This window comes from Neopelma chrysocephalum, unplaced genomic scaffold, assembly GCF_003984885.1.
Source record: "Neopelma chrysocephalum unplaced genomic scaffold, ASM398488v2 Primary Assembly neopelma1_23b, whole genome shotgun sequence".
Classification (NCBI taxonomy): domain Eukaryota; kingdom Metazoa; phylum Chordata; class Aves; order Passeriformes; family Pipridae; genus Neopelma; species Neopelma chrysocephalum.
In genome coordinates, this window is record NW_020897692.1 from 16,367,910 (window position 1) to 16,390,537 (window position 22,628).

Below are 22,628 nucleotides of genomic sequence, written 5' to 3' on the forward strand. Positions count from 1 at the left end.
AGTAAATGAGTCTAGATCACATTTCAAAAGGGGATAATAGAAGATGCCATTCAAATATCTCAGAGTTTCAAAAGAAAGATTCAAAAATAAGAAAAGTTTTGCATACTTACCGAGATGAAATAATTTAGCACATTTCAACCCCATGCAGCAGAACACAGTAAAAAGTCAATGAGTTGGTATTGATTGATTTATCTCTGAAACCAGGAGTGATATAACCATTGCAAAGGTAGGATTTATTAATATGGGTGCATCATCAGCTGATGTAGATGTACTGGCTATGAGACTTGTGTTAGTAGATGTACCGGTTTTGTGCTGCTCACTCAGAAATCACTGCACTGCAGTGAATTTATAAATATTCACTAAGGGCCTAATACTATATCCATTTATGTCAACACAATGTTCCCAGTAACTTCAGAAGTGAAAACTGAAACTCCAAATTTCATAATGAATCTACAGACAGGAGGATAAAAATGTAAGACTTTAGACACAGGAGCAGAAAAACAAAGCTCAAGGCATAACCAGGGATAAATCATGCTACAGCAGCTGCACACAACCAACCAGGTGGTGATACATAAAAAAGTAGGCATTTGAGAGTATGGTATGTCTTTATGTGATTTCTCTAGGAGCAAATTTGTCCTTGTCAATTCTGAGGTCATTCCTATGATTAGTGATATATGCTTCTAGTGTGTGGAATATAATGGGCTTTAAAATATTTTAACTCTTTCATACACCTATGGCCTAAAATAAAAATTCATCTATTTCAACACAAAGTAATTTATGAGATTCCTGTCATTGTCCTTTACCATTTATTCAACTAAAAAAAAAATAGAAAATTTGGCAGGTGATCAGGTGATATAAGTGTTTAATTTTTTTTTCAGAATATTTTGTAAAGTCTGTTGTGTAACATTTGTGAAATATTACACAAAAATATAACATTGTTCTTGTTAAAAGTCTTACTCTGGAAACCTTGTTATATGGATTTGACTGAGCAGAGTTTCCTGTGCAGAGTACATGTGGTCAGTAAACCTCAACATCCTTCCCAAAAAGGGGCCCAACACATTCTCTTTGAAAGTATGTAAAAATTCATACAGAAGCCAAGTGGAATATGAAAGCATTTCTACAGAAATAGCAGAGGTCAGTTTTAAAGAATCTGTGGACTGCTATTGTCCTATTCTGCATTTGCTGTGATAATGTTTATGCAAATTTCCTTTCTAAGTATAAAATCAGTATTTTTTAAAATCATCCTTTTTGGTTTGAATTTTTATTGGTGATAATATTAATAACATTTTAGCAGATCTCATCATGAAAAGAAGCTGAAGAATTTTCAGTGTTTTATTGAATATTCACCAGTATTTACTTCACAAATTCCCTTAACCATATATTCTTCTTTATCTCTCAAGCTCAGTACCAGAGTTTACCTTAACAACACACTTTCCAAGTAGTGATAACCAGATCACAGTGTAATTTTGATGCTCAGAGGTATGCAGCCTTTCATTCCTTATTCCATTTCTCTTTCCCCTCTAGGGTAGGAAAAGGAAATTTCAGCCTAGGCTGTTCAACATCATTCAACATTGATGTTACTTGTCCAACAATCCTCTATACTAGGGAGACCATATGTCAGCTGCAGTTAGCACTTAAAATTTATCAATACCCACTTATGTATTTAAAGATCTCTTTCTTCTTTGTCTCTGTATACATTTAAAACACTAGAATCAAGAACAGTAAGAAAGCAAATAAAAGAGAGACATTAGTAGAAGAAACTTACATCTTTTGTCTCCTGGGTAGTTCAAGTAGCCATGAAACTGGAATTATATTTTCCAAAGATTGTCGTTCTTTATGGAGGCAAAAGCATCTTTTTCACTTTGCCTTTGCTGTGAGAGGTTCGAATACTCTGTGGTCAACAGCACAAACAGTAATGAGATCTGTTTCCTTTCAGCTACATGTTGCCTGTGAGCAGTCCTGAAGGTTACTGTCTGATTGAAATGGCTGCAGATGGAAATCCTCCTGTACAGCACAGACTCTCTTTCTCACATCAAGCATCTCAGGTCAGTCTGAAAGACATCAAAAAATAGCTATTTGCTTTGAACATTTTATCAACATATGTACTTCATTATTTTCAAAGGAGAGGAGGCATTCTAACTAAAAAACTCCAGTTATCATTAAATGTACTTAGTTTCTCTTTAATAGGTCTTTTCACATCAAGCATCCATACTATTTCCACTTATTTCTTAAGTTTACCTAACTCTGAAACTTTTATTTCAGCTGCCCAAAGTCCATGGAAAGGCCACTGATGGTGTGAAAGGAAAAAATATATAAGCAATGTCATTTACCTAAGGCCATGGTGTTAGAAACAATTAGGATATTGCTAAGCAATAATTCTGGTTACTTTCTAGTTGCAAGCCACACTGTTTAGTGGAAGACGCTTATGATCATCAATGATTCAACCTGGTGTCAGAACTCTCGCTAGGACTTCTCTTCTGAATAGCATTGTAAAAATATCAGTCTCCATTCTGAAACTGGTATCAGAAGACTCATTCTAAATGATCAATAGTTACATCTCCCAAATCTTGATTTTTTTCTGTTATTCTTTGTCTCCATGTTATTGCCTCTTTTTGTTATGCATTCTTTCATCACAAGATTTTTTCTGCATGATACATTTAAAATGTTTTTAGACTTGAGAATTTAAACTATGATTGACAGCTTGCTTTATAAGTTTGTTCACTAGAAGGCAGGCCAGTTACCTGTAGAGATGCTAATCATGCTGTGCAACTCACAGCACGCACCGTTGGTTTGTAGAAGAATTTCTTCCCTTGCATGGTATCTATTATGAATATCGCATCCTCATGACTATTACACTTTACAGATCTGCTCCTAATCTCCCAGAGCCCGTATTTTCTTTACAAAGTACACAATCAAAGAAAGAAAGAAAAAAAAGAAATTTCTTATCTCTAAGAGGACTAGCAGATATCTTCCCATTACTGGTCAAGCTAATAATTTTTAGCACTCAGGCTCCAAGGAAAGAAGCATATTTTCGAATTAGTATTTGAAAAGTTAAGCATGAATATTACATAAAATTTTGATTTAATGCTATATTAAGCTGTTATGTTATTAACAAGACTTACAGGAATTCTTTATGTGTGCCTCCTTAAAATATATTCTGGTTAAGTCAGTTAAATTCAGAATGTAACCTTTACAGAAAGAATGTGTATTATGCTGTACTAGCATGAGTTAGGACATCTAATACATTATGATAAAATTCATTGATGCAAAAAACTGAGCAGAGCCTACTGAAGTTGTTCTGGGGTACACTGAATCTATTCCCAAGGTAAGAGCTTTTTTAGAAAAGGTCCAATAGTAAAAAAAATTGTGTTGCATGAGGACTGTCTAAAACATTTTTCTTATCACTTAAGACACTTTATAATGCAGTCCAATACTTTGATTAATTCTTGAAATAGATTCACAAGCAGAGAGAAAATGTCTGCAAACACTGCTTACAAATCTTGTCTTTCACTGCACTGGTTTATAGCTTTGTTTGAAAGGGGATAAAGTCAAGTGATATGAAATTAATTCAACAAGTGCTGAACCAATGTCTTTGAATTCCTCTGACATTAAAAATCTGATTTAATTTTATCCATGCTCTAAAAGAAGAAGGTGTTTTTCTCTTCCCTTTCAAAATGAAAGACACTAAGTAGAGGAATATCTGGCAGTATTCACATTCACCTTAACTCCAAATTTCACTTGGAATTGTCAGCAACATAGCTTCGGGACTGACAAAGGCAATACAGGAAACAGCAAAAAAAAATCATACCGATGTGTGAATTCCAGATAAATCAATGTGATGTTTTCCTCCTGTTCCTAGTTCTTTACAGTTGATGTCTGAATACGGTAGTGAAGAGCCCCTTCACTATAAATTATCTCCTCACGTTTCACACATTCTGTGATATATTTCTTATTCCATTTGTTTACTCCTGCTTGACATGAATTGGCTAGGTTTCACCCTCTTTCTGGATTGATGGTATTGTACAAATAAATACATCATAGTGACACACCTATGAAAAAGTAATTATTTTTTTCAATGCCTAAGAATTGACAGACATTTAGCAAAGAAACTTAGGAACAATGAAACCCCATGTCAGAATTCCAGAAAGTCAGGCATCAGCTTGAGGAGTGGAATACACAGTGCTAAATGAATCATAGGTGCTTCATATGTGATGGTCAAGGGTTTGAATCTTAAGTCAGGCAGAAGAGGAACTACCATTGTGAGCACTGATGTGATTTGGTCAGTCCCAGTGTGGAAAAAGTTGTGGTTGTTTCTCTGGTGCTTTTATAAGGATGTTCTAGGCATTTGGAAATTTGAAAATTTCCCTTTTTTCCCCTGGGCTTCAGTATGGCAGTCTGCTTTCTGTCATTCATCAAAAAAACACCTAAAATCTTTTTTCTGTATTCATCTTATAGGGGTCCTATAGGTCCCAGGAACTAAAGAAAATATCTTCAAGTCTACAGCTTTGGTGTTTCTGCACCAAATCTCAACCATGAATGCACAACACATCATATAGGATGAGGGAAGCCATGTGAAAAACTTACCATGTTCGTTGTGGTTAAGGCTGGGAATTCCAATTTGTGTTTCATGGGAAACATATATTTGAAAATATGAAAATGCATTAAACCACTCTCTCTGTAGTTTTTAAAAAAGAGAATCACATTTTTAGAAATAATCTCTTCAGCAAGTATCATAGTTTTTGTCCATCTTCGAGTAATTACTATCTCCTTTATCAGCAATTATTATTCATTTGTTTACAATAACTTCACAAATCACATTCTTTTCTGATGATTCTCTTCTTGTTTCTGCAGATCACCTTTGGATCAATCTTCCTTGGAAATGTTCCTGTTCATGAAGAGGTTCATCGATGTGCTGGGCAGATACACGGCTATAAAGGATGCATTAGGGATTTTCAAGTTAACCACAAAGAGTTGTTCATCATAGATGAGGCTCTTGGAGGGAGGAATGTTGAGAACTGCAATGTTCCAATATGTGATTATCATCCATGTCACAATGGTGGAACCTGCACCAGGTAAGAGTTATTTCTTTACTCATCACCCATTTACATTCTGTGGTCGATAGTTTCATCCTTAATGAAAAATTATTATAATTTTCTCTATAATGAAATAATCACCAACCTTTTGTCCTGATAATTTTAAACAGAAAATATGACATCCTCATGCCAGCCACACAGATTTTATACTTTATTTTCTTACATGAAAAGCAATATAAAATGTAATTACATTGTCAATGCAGCATACATATTTGGTTGATGCCAGAATTCCTTTGCAACCAATTAGATCAGTTCCACTAACAACTCTGTATTTTACTAGGCCTTATACCCTCATTCATCTTCTTGATGTGCTCCTGGGTACAAAATATTTGTCATCATGCTATGAAAACACTAACAAATGACCTACTTGTTCATCTCCAGCACACGTGAAAAAGTATTGTCAAAGAACCTTTGACAGTTAAGGTGCATCGTGCTGAGAGAGGAAATGGAGCCTGAGTCTGAAAGAGACATGAGTTAAAAGAACAGAGGATGATGGTTCAGTTGAATGATGGTTCAGTTGTATAACAGTAACTTCTTAAACCATAGTAACTTGATCATTGTCAAAGGAAGTCAGCATTTAGAAATACATTTTTGTTTAGAATTGATAGAATTTGTGAAGTAGCTGCCAATTTTTTTAAAAATCACACTTCAGCTTCAAGGCAAATGCTAAACAGAACATAACCTAAAGTTCTTTTGATGAGTATTGTGTGTTTCTTAGATTCAGGAGGCCTTGAACAAAGTTTTGAAGGGCTTCTCTGCCTCCCTTGACTGATGTGAGCACACAAAGAACGCCAAACAGATTTTGATCTCTAGGTCTTGTTTGATTAAAGCACAAATGAAAGCAAAGCAACTTTGTGAAAGTATACACAATTTACCTACCAGTCTGGTGAAATTGAGTCCTTTTTCCTCTGTTGGTCCTTACTATATCCATATCTATTCCATATCTCAGCAACCAAGCAATTGACAGGACTGCTTGGCCTGTCAACTACAATTATAGAATACTTTTTCATTTAAATTTGGGTCCTGAATAATTCATGACCATTGGTTTTTTACTGCCTTTCTGCTTTCCAACTGTTGGACTGGGCCCTTTTCAGAAATGCTTTTGTTTTGAAATGGTTCACTTCTCTTCTGTCCAGAGGAATCATGAAAGACTGGGCATGTGCAAACCAGGGATAAGCAGCTCTGTAGTATCATGATTTTTACTATTTTCTACAACAGACAACTGATTTTCTAGGATTTCCTCCTCCATGCCCACGAATGACTCATTCTAATGAGCAGGAAATCAAGTGTCAGGAAGCCTGCATCAGTGAATAAGATGCTCCTGACAAAACTCAAATATCAAAAGGGAGCATACAAGAGGCAGAAGTATGGCCAGATGACTTGGGAAGAATACAGAGAAAATATCCAGCTTTTTCAGGGAAAAGCCAAAGTCCATCTGGAGACTGATCTGGCAGGGGGACATGCAGAGTAAAACCAAATGCTTCTACAAGGATATCAGCTGCCAAAGGAAGACTTGGTAAAATGTAGGCTTGCTGTTGAATGGTACGGGAGTTCTGGTGACAAAGGATTCAGAAAAGACTGAAATACTCAGTGCTTTCTTTGCCTCAGACTTTATTGATAATTGGCCTTCAGGAATCCTATTTCTCTCCTGCAGGAGAAAGTCTGGAAAAGGCAGACTTACACCTAGGGGAAAAGAATAAGATTTGGGAACTCTTAAATCGACTGGGCATATATAAGTCCATGGGACCTGATCGGATTCACTCATGAATGTTGAGGGAGCTATATGATGCTATAGCAAGATTTTTGTTGGTTGTTTCAATTACACTGCTTGGTGGGAAAAAAAAGAAAAAAATTTTTTTTTCAGTACATGTTATTCTTCAGGTGCTTGGCAACTAATTAGCAGGTTTGCTTCTGAAAGACCATGAATTATTACATGGGAAATATTTAGTCATGTTCTATAATGAAAACTGGAGCTTATCAACATATACTTCTGAGAATAGGTAGGCTTTTTTCAAAAGAAACACTGGTTTACTGTTGTTCTTAAAAGAAAGTTACTTGCTGTTTCTCATCAACTGAGTATAAAAATGCTATGTAGTGTTCATCCTATTAATTACTATGATTATGCATGAGAAATGTATTTGCAAGAAAAAATGTTTTCTTTGTATTTTTTGGCAGAAAGAGGCAGGGACTAGTATGTAGCTGGTGTTCAGATACAAAATTTCAAATGCAGCTGGGGCCAGCAACTCCCTGTGTTCTGGTCATTGGCTACATCAGTTGCTTCCCGGGGTCATATCAGGGCAAGGCCCAGCACCAGGTGGGGCACCAGGGCAGACTCAGTATTGGGCACATCAATACTCACACACACTCAATACTTCAGTATTGGGCACATCCCTGGGTATAGCAACAGCCTGAGGCTGGGCTGGGATATCAGTCCACTGGTGGGGGATCAGGATCTAGCCCAGAGAGGAGAACCAGGGCCAGACCGAGCCCTGATTGTCCAGGCAGGACACTGGTGATGGGAAAGCAGAGCTTTATCATGTGTAATGGTGACTTGGGAAGACAAACACCATCACTCCGAATGTCCCCTGCTTCCTCCTTTGTACTCCAGCTTGATATACTGAGTATGATGTTATATGGTCTGGAATATGCCTTTGTTCAGTTGGGAATGAGCTGTCCTGGCTGCGACCCCTTCCAGCTCCTCGTGCACCCCCAGCCTCCTCTCTGGTGGGGTGGAGTGAGGAGCAGAAAGGCCTTGACTCTGTGCAGATGCTGCTCAGCAATAACAAGAACATGCCTGTGTTATCAACACTGTGTTCAGCACAAATCTAAAACACAACCCCATACCAGCTACTGTGAACAAAATTAACTCTATCCCAGCCAAACCCATCACAGCAGAATAAAAGCCATTCAGTTTCAAAAGCAGTTAAACATACATTGTATCAGATGAATAGTTCAGTACAAATCCAAATTTTTAATTCTTTACACAAATAATATTGTATTAGATTTACAAACAAGTAAGTGCTCTACTCCTTTAAGAAGCACTTTTTCAAGTTCACTAGCTCTTTTATTGCACTTTAAATCTATGCTAATGTAGAATTTCAGAGACTGGTTAATTTTAAAGGGGGAAAAAATGCCAACTATTCAGTAAATTTAGGGTTTGATTGTCATATACGTATGTTCTACAGAATTCAAAACTCATTAGATTTGGAAGGGCATGGAAATATTAACCTAGGAGCCTCTTAATATTCTATGTGGCATCCTGATCATGTGAGGCAGATGTTGCAAACCAAGCTTAGAGTTAATTAAGAGGACACATCTGTGTTTGGGAAAGATACTCTCAAAAGTACCTCACCAATGATTTGACAATTATGTCAGCCACTACACCAGTAGTATTTGATTAATGTTTCTTTTAAATTGTATAAAGACTCAAAAAATGTAAACACCTACAAGCTTAGCTTTTACAATGCAAAATACAATCTCAAAGTTAATTGCTCCCACAAACAATCATGTTTCCAGTGTCTCAAACTATTCTTACAGTGATTATTCTTACTGTTGTTATTCCTCATGTATTGATGCAGCAGATGGGTCCATTAATGTTAATCAATTAGCCAAGACTGAAAAATCAAACTCAATTAGCAATAAATTTCAATAGAGAGACACTTATCTTCACATTTTAACTGCTATGAATGCTGTAATCACCAAAAATATACCCGGAATGTAACTTTTCAATTTTCATCCTCTGATAATGTAAGAGATACCTTCTGTCGTGGTTTGACCCAGGCCCAATTTTTCAAACCCCCACAAATGTGCTAAAAGAGTGAGAGAAGTTTCACATAGGCAGAACAGACTCAGCATGGGGAAATAATATCAAAATTTATTACTAACAGAATAGAAACTATAGAATAATATATACACCAATTCTAAATAGTGTTTCCTATAATGGCAAACTATGTATTTACAAAAATCACCCCTTCTGCCCCCATATCAGTCCAGGAGAAGAAGAAGTCACTCTCAGGATTACAGCTTCAATTCGCCCTAGCTGGAAAAATTTCTCTCTCTCTCTCTTCTATAGAGTACCAGGCCTCAGAACCCTGCCTCTAACCGCTCAGCTCCCACTGAGGGTTCATCCATGGGCTTTGAGGGAAACATTCGTTATCACCATGTCTTTACCATGGAGTACAGGGAGTTGAAGCTCCAAGTCTTTATTCCCTGCTCCGTGGAGGTTTCCTTCCACGGGGAGTTTGCTCTCGGGGAATCCCTCTCCAAGGGGACCACCTCTCCTCCCGAGCTCGAAAGGTTCTGGGGTTTTGGCTCAGTCCTACCCCAGAACATTCCAAGCTTGACCTCTCTCTCTCTGCTCTGCTCAGCTCCCAGATGCAGGCACACTCTCTGCTCGTCCAGTTCGTTGCTGCTGCTGCTTCTGCTGCTTTGGCTGCTGCAAACTCGGGGTCTGGCCATCCTGGTCTAGCTTGCAGGACATCTCTGGGCCCTTCGACCCATCTCTGCTGGTCTGGGTTCATCTTGAATCGCCCCCTCCATGGCAGGGAAGGGGCAGCGAGACTGCTTGAAGTTTCTCTCTCTCTGCCCTGTTGTAGGCGCTCCCAGCTGGACACTCCCGCGTTCCTCGGTCTAGCTCTGTGTCATGCTCTGCTTCTCTGGGCAGCTTTTCTCTCGCTCTCTGGAATTCTTCTGATCTCAGCTGCATATCTTTGGCCAGGAGCCCAATCTCTGCCCCGGCCGCAGCTGCCGCTGCTTCTTCACAGAGACTTCTCTGCTCCGAGTTGCTGCCGGCTCAGAGTCATGGCTGCCGGCCCAGGGTCCTACCGGGCCAGGGCCGACAGGGTCCAGCCAGTCTATCACCACCCCTCCTCCGCAGTGAGGGAAGTTGGTGAGGCCAGCCGGAGAACTCCTGGGGAGTCTCTCTCTCTCTCTCTGGTTGCTGCATGTTTTTGGCCAGGGGCCCAGCTCAGCTTCAGTGCCTCACCTGGCCACAGGCCAGGGCCCGGGGGGGAAAAAGGACACCCGGCCCCCACAGGGCCCTACGTCCCTCAGCTGCCTTGCAGCTCTGATTTTAACTGTGCAATCACCTTCTCTTCTGGTTCTATCAAATATGTCATTTCACAGAGGCGTTATTGCAGCTTTTGATCGACTCTGCATCGGAAGAACCACTCTGGAGCAAACCATTTTCAGTCCCCCGGGGGGTGGCCCTCTCAAAGCATGACACTTTCCTAGATATAGGTCTCATTTGGATGGTACCTTTTCAGCTAGAAATAGGAAAATACATCTTTTAAATCATATTTCATAAACTATTTTCTACATGCTGGGGAATCCTCTTAGGCCTTTAAGAGTAGATCAACAAATGAAAAATTTCATCCAAACTGTCTCTTCAAGTTCAGGTGATAATATTTTGAATGTCTTTAAAAAAAAAAAGTTATAGAATGAGTTCTAGGTTAGCTTTCTTGAAAGTAAAAGGTAATTTTATGGTTGAACTTGATTAAGTGATAGAATATCATATGATGCAGATGCTGAGGAAACCAGGTGAAGTTACTTCACAAATTTGGTGATCTGTTTTTGATATGTATCCTAAATAATAATTAAAATAAACAGCAGAAAAAGTAATTATGAATATGACTTTTTAGAAGAGAAAAAAGTGAAGAGATTAAACTGTAGACTTTGGAGATACTGAAATGTTCTTTTCAATGTTTTTTTACATTTAATTTTCCATTTCAAAGAATGGTCATGGTGACCCCTTCCCAGACGTATGCCAAAAATGCTTCTTGTATTTCCTTGTGCCCACAAGCCAAAATTGCGTGTCATGACAGCTTTCACCTTAAGGTATTGATCTAAGGATAGGCTTGTATGACTTTATTAATTCTTTTCTCACATTTCTAAAACAGAGCTACAGTTTGTTTCCAGCTTGCAAAATCTGGTTTGTGTGCTTGTTGACCTAAAGATAGAATTGTTACCCAAGAACAAGTAAATGTCCATTTTCGAACCTAGGAACACTGAAGCATCTCCAAAAACTAATAACAGTATTGCAGACCAAATTTCTAGAATTGTTCATGGATTTCCTATCACTGCTTTAGATGTAGGTGTTTCTGGGTAAGAAAGGTACCAGCTAGTCAGAAATAACAGAATTGATCATATATCAAGAAACTTTTTATAGATCTGTTTTATAAACTAAGAGACTCAGGCCAACATATTATCAGATCCTCTGTTTGTTGAGTTTTTTACAAATCTAAATCCTAGTTAATGTCACTAAGATCCATATTAAGGTCATAACTAATATTTTAAGTTCCACTGTATTTGACTTGCAGAAAGATAAACCAAACAAAGGGACTAAATTCCATTTTAGTTAATTTTCAAATGAAGATTTCCAGATGAGAATTGTACATTCTCACACCTTTTCAGAGTTTATAACATATGGACTTACTCAGGGAAAAGTTTTGGAACTAGCCTGAGGACTTGAATTTTTTGGATCCTGTTCTTTTAATGAGATTATATAGCAGGAGTTTAGAACTTATGAAAGAGATTCAAATTTGGAAATCTAATGTTTTTTCTAATGCTTACTTCAAATTTGGCCTTGGTGAAGAAAAGAATTCATTTAAATTTATTTCCAAACTCCTTTCTTTTTCTGGAAGAGAGATTGTTCATCCTTTCAGGTTCCTCATTATGTTTGGAAAAAATAATGCCATTCTTATTAAAAAAAAATATTTTATATTTGAGGAATTTGAAAGATAATTACATTGAGTTTCTCATAATGACCAAAAATCCTGTTGGATATGTGTTTGTTACATCATATTCTCACAGGAAAGTCAAGTAAGCAAAAGAGAGAATTTCATCTCCAATATTCCTAACACTAGGTATTAACAGATAGAGAATTCATTTACCTTGACTGACCTTTCTGGTAGAAAGAATTGCATTCAGCTTAAAAGCCGTATAAAAACTCTGCACAATTTTTTTCTGAACTAAATCTACATTTCTCTAACCTTAATTTTCCTTAAATCAGAACAGAAACCTAAACCTTTAATCCCAGCTTTTAGCCCTTGAAGTTTCGACAGTAAATTGTTCTAATCTACAATTTTGTTAGGATATCTGTTTCAAGACTGAATTAATTGAACTAGATGTGGCTTGCTTTTGGCATTAGAAACAGATTCCCATTTTATGATACTTTATTTCTTAGGCATTATATTCCCCAGATTATGGTAGTATGGAGGAGAGATTTGACAAAGAAATCAGAGCTGTGTTCCATTCAGCTGGTAGCATTAAGAGCTGATGCTATAGATTTTAAACAAAACATCTGTAAGCCCTCAGGAAATTGGATGATGATAATGTGTGGTGAAATGACGAAATGAAAGCTAATAAATATTATTGGATATAGTAGCATTCAACTGTTGTTCTTTTTAAATAAGGATTTTAAATCTGCAACTTCTTTACTAGTGATCAAAATGAGGTACATTCTTCAAAATTTTTTTCCTTGGGAACATCATTTTATCATAAAAGTATTGTTGTAATTAAAAGTTCTGGCAATTGCAAAATAATCCAAACAAACAAGTTAGAAAAAGTGATGTTCAAAGTGTAAACCATTCTTATTTTATTTTAGGCTGTATAGTGTTGGTTATATTAAAAATGTCTGTGAGAAAATCAATTTTTTGTGTCCTCAGATCCAAAGATTTAGTATTCTCTTAGTGTGAAAAGTGACACACTGAAAACAGAGCATGCAGGAAAATCAAGAATCCAAATACAAATAGGACTTAAAATTCCTGACTCTTTAGATAATGTGCAAGCTGTGCAAAAAATTTGTTATATATCATGTTATACATCATTTTTATTCAATTTTACTTAAATCAGAAAAGCTACCACTGCTAAAATTTTAGTGTGGGCATTGAAATACCAGTAAATGCCATTGTTATATCAATCATTTTAGAGCGTTTTGACTGAATGCCTAGAAATGCCATGTAACGTTATTTTTGAGAATTATAGGACAACCAAATCCGCATTTCTAATAGCTTTGATTCCAGAAGGAGTATCTTGTTTGAAGCTTTAAAATACAACATATGAGCAAACTTATTGGTATACTGTCTTTTTCCAAGGCAAGTGAGATGTTTAAGCATAAATAAAAACAGAATATTCATACATATTTCTCCAACTGTAGTAGTGGTGTACAGATTCTTAATAAGAATTTCACTTCACTATGAATCCTTACAAATGGTATAGCTGATGTGATTGTCTGTAAGTTGTATCATATAGCATATGTATGAAAAATTATAAATGTTCCACAGTCTTTGTACTAAAGTTTTTCTAAAATTCCAGAGATAATCTTTTCAGTGAAATCTATAAGTTTTTCTGAGAACACAACCCCAGAGAGTGGTGGCGAATGGAGTTACATCCAGTCACTAATGGGTTCCCCAGGGCTCAGTGTTGGGGCCAGTCCTGTTTAGTATCTTTGTCAATGGTCTGGATGAGGGGATCAAGGGCACCCTCAGTCAGTTTGCAGACTACATCATTCAGGCTGGAGTGTGAATGTGCTGGTGAGTAGGAAGGCTCTGCAGAAGGATCCGAATTGGCTGGATCAATGGGCCAAAGCCAATTGTATGAGGTTCAATAAGGCCAAGTGCTGGGTCTTTGTCTCAGTTTAATGAGACTGAAGTGTTTTGCTAAGGAAGATGAGTTATGAGGAAGACCAAACTCCTCCCTCTAAGCAATTGTAAATCCAAAATTGGGAGACTCCAGTTGAGGAAGTATGGAGAAAGAAAAAATAACAGCCCTTTATTAAAGGCTATATGTGTATTGGCAGAACAACAAAAGAACACAAAAACAACTAAACAATAATCCTGTACCCAAAAGTCCCCTTCAAAAAGGAAACAGTTCAGTACTTTCCGCCTTTTGGCACAACCACGATCAGCATGGGGTGCTGTTGGGAGCAGAGCCTGCAGTTACTCTGTTTTGGGTGGCAGGGGGCACTGTTGCACTCTGGCGGTTGCCACATGGGGGCCCCAGTGCACGGGAGAAGCCGAAAATGGAGATTTTCTCTCCACATGGAGAAGGGGAAGGGTAAAAGGGGAAAAGGGGGCTCTTCCCACGAAACTCACACCATCTGTGGCTAGCTGTGGCCAGGATTTCCCCCCCTTCATCGATGGGCACAAGCCACTGACAAACACAGGAGTGGAGGAGGGAAAGAGTGACCTCTTCCCCAAAAAGTTCCTCTGCAGATGGGTCAAGCCTCTCCGATGAAATCCGAGCAGATCTGGGCTGGGGGCAGAACAGGGCGCAGGAAAAATGGAGGCAAACCTGGGACAGAAAACAGCCAGATGACCAGGCCAAAAAATAAAGTGAACCTCGGACACCTCCAACACACATCTTGCCCGAGTTAGGGCAGAAGTGAAGTGCCTCCTGTTTTGAAGGAGAGAAAACAAAACTCATCACCCCTCCCCACAGTCTTCAGAGGGCCATCAGCTTGGAATGTGGATCTGCTAGCTAGTTCCTTTGTGTGTGTTGATTACTCTAGGCAAACACCTTCTGCTTCCCTCATTCAATATCTTTCCTTTACAGTGATGCAGGGGAAAGAAAAATTCCCTGCTTGGTTTTTTAGAACAGGTAGACCTATGACATTCCTGCACTTGGTTCTCAAAACCCAAGGCAGCACTACAGGCTGGAAAGCTGCATGGCAGAAAAGGACCTGTAGGTGTTGATTGACGACAGGCTGAACATGAGCCATTAGTGTGTGTAGTTGGCCAAGAAGGCCAAAGGCATCCTAACCTGCATCAGAAACAGTGTGGCCAGCAGGACCTGGGTAGTGATCATCTCTCTGTGCTCAGCACTGGTAAGGCCACACCTTGAATCCTGTGTTCAGTTCTGGGCCCCTCTCTACAAGAAAGACATTAAGGTGCTGGAGTGAGTCCAGAGAAGGGCGACAGAGCTGAGGTTGAGGTTTCTCCCAGTCTGGAGAAAATTAGGCACAGTGAGGACCATATCACTCTCTGCAACTATCTGAAAAAAGATTGTAGCAAGGTGAGTGTTGCCCTCTCCTCCCAAATAGCAAGTGACAGAACTAGAGTAAATGGCCTCAATTTGAGGCAGGGGACATTTAGAATGGATATAGGGGGAAAAAGTTTTACCAAAGAGATTATAAAGCATTGGAACAGACTGCCCAGGGAAGTAGTTAAGTCACCATCCCTGGAGGTATTTAAAAGATGTGTAGATGTGGTGCTTAGGGATACAGTTTATTAGTGGACTTGGTAGTGTTAAGTTTGTGGTTGACTTAATGTTTTTTCCTCAAACTCTGAAGATTTTTCCCATCTAAACACTTCTATGATTCTATGCTCCAGTTGTTTACTCTGTTACTGTGATAAAATTACAAGACTGGTAGTGCAGAAGATGAATAATCTGCACTATCTGTAATATATGTTGGAACATTTATTCCTTTGCTGCTAACCTAACATACACACCTACTTACTAACTATAGATTTCTACACCTCAAGCAATAAAAATTACATAAGGGAGAACCATTACTGTGGTTGATGAAGATTGAATGGGTTAGAGCTTCATTGTTCTGAATCCCTATTTTGAGAACTTATCATTGAAAGGAACAATGGAGCTTATCAGAGGTCATGCAATAGAATGGATTTTGATTGTGCTTTAGAGAAACCTTCTTCACCTTTGGTACCTTGTTGACTTCAAGGAACATACTTAATATTCAGACAGAATTTGAGAAGTCTGGATATGTGTTATCATCTTGATATAGAAGGTCATCATGCCACCGGATTTGGTTTTGTTACTTTATTTCTTTCCCAGAAAGCATTTATTTAAGTTTGACTTGTAGAAAAATAGGAAGTGAGATTCTTGGGTTTTGGATTTAATAAAATCAACCAACCTTGTGATGGTGTGTACAGATAAATACAAATAGTACTACCCAGATAATCATGGGAATTTCATGCTGTGAGTGCATGCATATGATGAATTTAGATTAGGCTTCTTTTAGGTAGCCAAACCTAGCTGAAAGACAGCTTTTATGGATCAGAAAGACAGAAATAGAGGAGATATTCTACCTGTTTTCGGAATATCCATAAGTGCCCGGCTGAATATTCAAAGGCAAAGGTAATCTCTCTAGTATACCTTGCTGTTTTCTCACTGCCCATTGTCATGGGCCAACACCTGAGGTGCTTGTACAGTCTTCTCCACAACTGGCTCCAGTTATTTCAGATTGTATATCAGTCTTGCATGTTGTAAAGAAGAGGCTTTTTCTTGTTGTTGTTTTTCTTTTACTAGACCTATTGAAGTTGTATATTACTCCTAAGTGAAGGGGAGCATAGAAGATCAATATGTTATTTTATTCTTAAAGCATCCAGAGATTTAAGAATTACCTGGTGCCCTGCTAGAAAATTAGTACATCCCTCTTCAGAAAAGACTGCCTTGGACAAAAAATACGTATGAAACAACTGCTTTTGAAGACTCATTCTCTGGGATCTGTAATATCTTCAGAAATATCAAGGTAAAGAGACTCTAGAACCATAAAAATCCATTTGTCCTTCACCACTATGTCCCTCAGCTACCTCACAGTACAAGAGATCAGCACAAGGTCTGTGTCCATTGGCATCTTCCATAATTAATGGAGACATCTAGGATTCTTGTAGACCAGTTGTGAAACAATACAAATCCTTTCACAGCAGCACCTTGAAGCTGATGTCATTATTTTCAGTAATAATTATTTATTGCCTATCTCATTTAATGGTTATTCAGTATCAATATTGTTCAATTACTTATCTGAATACTATATCACTAAATAAAAATTCCTGCATGAGATTAAAAGGCTTAATGTTTCCTTTAGAGTCATACTTTTTTTAATAGTTGTTTGTATTATTACCAGCTTTATTAATCATTCCCGGTTAAAGTATACTCTTTGAGTGCTTGTAAGAGTACCTCTGGTATTGCTTCTTCTCTGCTTCAAAATCTGATAGTGCTTAGGAGTTACGAGTTAGAGGATCAGAGGAGTCAAGGCATGATTTTTATTACTTCACAAGGCATGAGAGTTCAGTAACGGGCACCATGTTCTCCTGTATTCAGGTCACCTTCTCAGTATGCCCATCAATTTAGCCTTATTGCATGCTTTGGAAAATTCATCTGCCTTGGAGGTCAGCATGTGCACTAGATTTCTTGTCATTGCCTCAGTAAAGAGTTTTGCAGATGGCTAAGAAAACATTTCATAGCTCTGAAGAGAGGCTACATAGATGACTGACGCTGCTGGTTCTTCTCATCGTCTCTAATGTGGTTGTGATATTTGATGTGGGCCAAATGAAATACTCATATGAGTTTTTGTGCATCCCACTCATGTCTGTACCTGGACCACTTTAATATATATTAACATTAAAGTACTTTAATGGATACTTTGCTGTGTACGTAAAAGAATACATAAATGCTAGCAGGTTTTCACTCTCATGTCTGAATAGATCGTGATAGAAATGAGATCAAGTTCTGAAAAACTCTAATGTGAGTGAGCAACTCAGGAATCCCCCAAGGTGAAAATCCCAGGTAAAATCCAGTTACTCAGCATCAGAAGTTTTCTTTTAAATAGTTATTGAAACTGCCAGTTATAGGGGCTCCTCTGTTCAGCACTGTTATTTACATTAGATATGTCTTTCTACATTCCCCAGCATATTTTCTCAATATTGCAAATGGATATGCAAGCCTTCAGTTTCAGGATCTCTGGTCATGACATCTCTCTTCTGTTTCCAAACAGCCCATGAGGCTACTAATAGGATGTGAAGTTTCTTAATTTAATCACCACATCAAGATCTTTGCTGAAATCTTGAGGAATTAGTGAAGTGTGAGTTAAATATCTGTGTGAAAACACAGACACAAATACATTTGTGCATATATACACTCAAACAATTTTATTATATGGTGGCTATGGCTGTACTGTATGTATTGTTCCTTTCTTCATAATTATCTTATCTTTGTTATACTATGTAGTTTTACAGTATGTTCTTGGTGAGGGTGCTAAGGGCAATATTTTTATTTTGTATCTCACCCCAGTTATAAAGATGAGGACCTGAGAAAATGGGTAAAATCCCGAAAAGACATATAAACTGGAGTACATTGGGAGTGAATGCTACTAATGAAATATAAATGAACAGCATTTGTTCAAGATATGTGAACGCTGTCCTGTAAAAAAAAATCTTTTTTCTATTTTGTTAATGACAATCTTAGCAACTAGAATTATAGAATAACAGAATCATTAGAGTTGGAAAAGACCTTCAAGATCAACAAGTCAAATCTTTGACTGATCTTCACCTTGTCAATTAGACCATAACTCTATATGCTATGTCCAGTCATTTCTTGAACACCTCTGGAAATGGTGATTTCGCCACCTCCCTGGGCAGCCTGTTCCAATGCTTGACCATGCTTTCAGTGAAGAAATTCTTCCTGATGTCCAACCTGAAGCTCCCTGACACAGCTTAAGGCCATTTCCTCTTGTCCTGTCACTAGTTGCCTGGGAGAAGAGCCCACTTGGCTACAAACTCCTTTTAAGTAGTTGTAGAGAGCAATAAGTTCTCCCCAAGCCTCCTTTTCTCTAGGATAAACAATCCCAGCTCCCTCAGCTCCTCTTCCTGACTTACTTTCCAGACCCTTCACCAGCTTCACTGCCCTTCCCTGGACATGCTCCAGCACCTCAATGTCTTTCTTGTAGTGAGGGACCCAGAATTGGACAGACGATTTGAGGTGTGGCCTCACCAGTGTTGAGTAACAAGGGGACAGTCACTTCCTTGGTCCTGCTGGCCACACTATTTTTGATACAGGCCAGGATGCCTTTGGTCTTCTTGGCCACCTGGACACACTGATGTCTCATGTTCACTGTTGCAGGGTTCAAATTGTGAACAATTTCCATTGCATTTCTGTAGGCCTTGCTTGACATGACTAGAAGCTGTAAGCTGTAATGTTTATGCTTATAGGCTGTGTGAAAATATGCAATGTTTATACTTGTTAGCTGTGTGTCTAATTATAAGGTTTGAGAACATAGTATGTTTAGAGCAAGAAAGCCTTGAGAAAGTATAGATAAGGGTGCACCTGCAGTTTTCAGAAAGTTCCTAATTATGAAGGCCTCTACATTCCAAGTATGATTTCAGATTGCGTGGACAGAACATCAGGTCCAATGAACTGGAGACATGAGGCGCGTGTACAGTCTGAGCTATCCAATCACCTTGTTGTAAGCATGTGCCCCAAACAAACTAAACTGTATAAAAGTTGACTTAATTAAATAATAAATGGAACATATGGCTGACCACATTGGCCTGTATGCCTTATGTTTATACCCTTCCATCAATAGTTCACAGCTTTAGTTGATTTTTTTCTTCTGAATTATTCATACCAGGGGGCTTAGAAAAGACAAAGAAAAGTCACCATAAAATACAGAGAAATATGTTAGAAAAATGATATATCCAAATTATATGATACACTTAAACTGATAATTCTGAAGAAATTTCTTTTTCCTCAGATCATGCCTGATACAACCTTATTCTGCTGTCCAAAAGACAGTATCGAAAAGAAAAAAGTCTTCCCGTGACTAATACCAAACCTGTCAACTAGGCAGGTCTAAATGCCACCCCCCAGCTTGGAGACTGCACAGAAAAGGAGTTACAATCTATTTCCTTTTCCTGGTTCTTTCTCTCGGTTTCTGGTTCAGTCCGTAGGATTCTAATACTCTCATCTTCCCCAGGGTGAAATTTGCCTATTTAACATTCACTTAAGCCATGGAAGTAGAGTTGAAACTAGACACAGACTTTGCTCTGCCTTTAAGTAAACAGCTCCTTGTTTTGTCACTGTTCCAGGAATGATAGATTGAGAATGCAATACATAAATGTGCATGTGGTTTCACAGTAAGTTAAATGCAGCCACTCATATTTTAAAAACTGGTACAGTCTTTGAGTAGCCTTACTACTTCCTTGCTTTGAAGAACAATGAGGTAGACAAATTGTATTTGTTTTGCAGATACCTATTTAACTGTTAGGCTTTAAAATTCTTTGAGTGAACAAATATTTTTAACACTGAAATCTTCCTTTAGTATGTATGCTTAAACTGCAATGAAAAAGACAAAGCACTGAGGAGTTTATTTTATTTGCTTTACAAGTGTTGAGACTCAGGATCCAGATTTATAAGGCAATAGTTGTGCCAGCTCAGCATTCAAGGCTAAATTCTAAAGCTGGTTTTCAGCTTCGGCAAATGCTCTCTGTGTCCTGCTGTGTTTCGCTTAATAGCAAGGACGAGTGGATTCCATCTATAGGAGAGCATGTTTTGCATACGAGCTACTGCAAGGCAATATTGAGATGGAGCAGAATTCAATATCAGGACACTTTTTATTTATGGACAGTTGGTTGTTTATTTTAAAGCTGGTTTTAAAGCCAGCTTGATGATTTAGGAGCAGATGTGGAGCTATAATACTTAGTTTTAAAATGAGAGGATGTTTGTCCTGTACTTTGATGGTAAAGTGCTATGATTTAATATGAATAAGATGGTATTTGTGGCTATGAACCAATCTTGCCAGTTGCAGAATGTGTAAAGAATGATAATTGAAATGAACATATCTTTTTTTTGTCTGCCTACTAAGGTAGTTAAAACTATGGATAAATACCTGAGTAGCAGCAAAATCAGTGGTTCCTTATTATATCTTTATAATATATATATGTGGTTATATATATCTATAAAAAATTATATATATATATAGGGTGTATTCATAGACAAATTGGTATACATGAATATATGATGATTGTTTTTAATCAACATAGTTTTGCCTATATTTTGGGGGGGATTTTTTTCAGTATGAATTGTGAAGTTCCTAATTCCTGGATGTTTAAATTGGCAACCATTTTCTGTAAGTTAGCCTTGATAATATACATTGTAGTAACTTTGATGATATACATGTATTTTTGAAATCCTTGACACTGATCGCATCTGTATTCTATCATCTTACGCTATGAGGCCAGCTACATGTGCAATTAGCTTTCCTTAGACAGCATTGCAACCTTAGCCTCAAATCCAAAAAATGAGAACATCCCCAGGCCACCCACCACAGATTGCCCCAATTTACAAAAATAAAATTGAAAACAAAATGAGAAACGTTGTTTTTACACCAAATCTCATCTTTCTGCTCTGGAGACATTTGATTATGCAATTATACACTGTCCGAGAGCCTGTGTATGTAAAATAGCCTTTTCCACAAAAAATAAACAAACAAACACACCAAAAAAACACATTTAAAAAAAAAAAACAAACATGACACCTCTCTTTGCCTGGAATACTCTGCTATCCCTGTCTCGGAAAAATCCTTATTATTATCCGTATTTTCTTCTGCTGCTGCCTCTGAATGAAACACTGTTCTGTGTGTCAGGGCTGGTTTTAGGCTTCTACCAGGTTGTGAGACAAAAGAGCTGTGGGCTGCTGCCACCTACAGCTGGAGTGCCGCTGGAGAAATGGACCTTGCACTAAAGCCCCTCTGGACAAAACGCAGTAGATCACAGAAATGAGCTAAAGGAGGACTTTGCAGAGCTGGTAGTAATTGGTTTTTTCCAGCTTTTTGTGAGATTTAAATAAAACTAGAGGTACAGAGAAAGTAAATCCCCAAGTAGTATATTCAGGCAATTTGCTTCTTGTAAAAGCATCTTCCTATTGGCAGTAGCTTGGCAGAAATAAATTTCATAGAGAGGAGACAAAAACTCAGCTTCTGACAATCCTTATGTCAGCTAACATTTGAAACGCTCTGAGATTTGTCAGCAAGAAAAAAAAAAAAGAAAAAAAAGAGAAAGAGTAAGATTGTATCCTGTTGGTGTGTATTGAGTCATTGTGGTTTTGTGTATTGCAACTATTTAAGATGCTTAGAATGTTGTCGCCTGTATCTTCAGTCCCTCCTCTCCACTGCATTTTTATCTCTCCAGTTGTTAAAAAGAAAAACAAAAAAAGCACACTCTAAATTAAGACCTCAGGAGAGCAGGAATAATAATGCCCAGCAGTGGTGTGCCATTTTCTGTGACTGCTCCCACCTTTTTTGTTCTGTGCTTTATTGCAGTATCTTTTTCAATAAGGAAAATACAGGCCTGCTTATTTCTAAACATTGTTCTGTGCTGCTTAACCTAGTAAATATTGGCATGACAAACTCTGTGTGCATGGGAAGGATGGAAAATTGTTGTTGTTTGTCTCCATTCAAGTGTATCTTCTTTTTTCACTACTACTGTGTTATCAGATTTTTTTCCTATGCTCTCCTGATTTCATTTCACTGTCTATGCTACAATGAAGAGTGCTCTATATGGGCCGATAAAGCTGCTTCACTCCCAAAAGGATTTCTTATGTAAGTAGTTCCAGTGAGATCTAGCAAATTATATATTTTGGGAGAAATGCTGTGTTCACGAAAGTATCCTTGCGCAGTGAAATGTGTAAGCATGTAGGCAAGAGCCTGCATCACATTGCTACCTTATTTTCATTCACAGTACAGAAAACAGATTTTTTTTCTTGCATTTATAATACAGAAATTAAGCTTGGGAAGTTTTG

At 37.9% G+C, this 22,628-nt stretch overlaps 1 protein-coding gene across 1 annotated transcript in view; it reads left to right on the forward strand.

Annotated features, from left to right (window-relative positions):
- The window catches only part of EYS (eyes shut homolog), an 868,863-nt gene that overhangs the window by 752,772 nt on the left and 93,463 nt on the right, over positions 1 to 22,628 (forward strand). The window contains exons 40-41 of the mRNA XM_027698171.1: positions 1,937 to 2,045; positions 4,852 to 5,072. Of these exons, the coding sequence (XP_027553972.1) occupies positions 1,937 to 2,045; positions 4,852 to 5,072 (330 nt within the window). The remainder of the gene's footprint in view (positions 1 to 1,936; positions 2,046 to 4,851; positions 5,073 to 22,628) is intronic.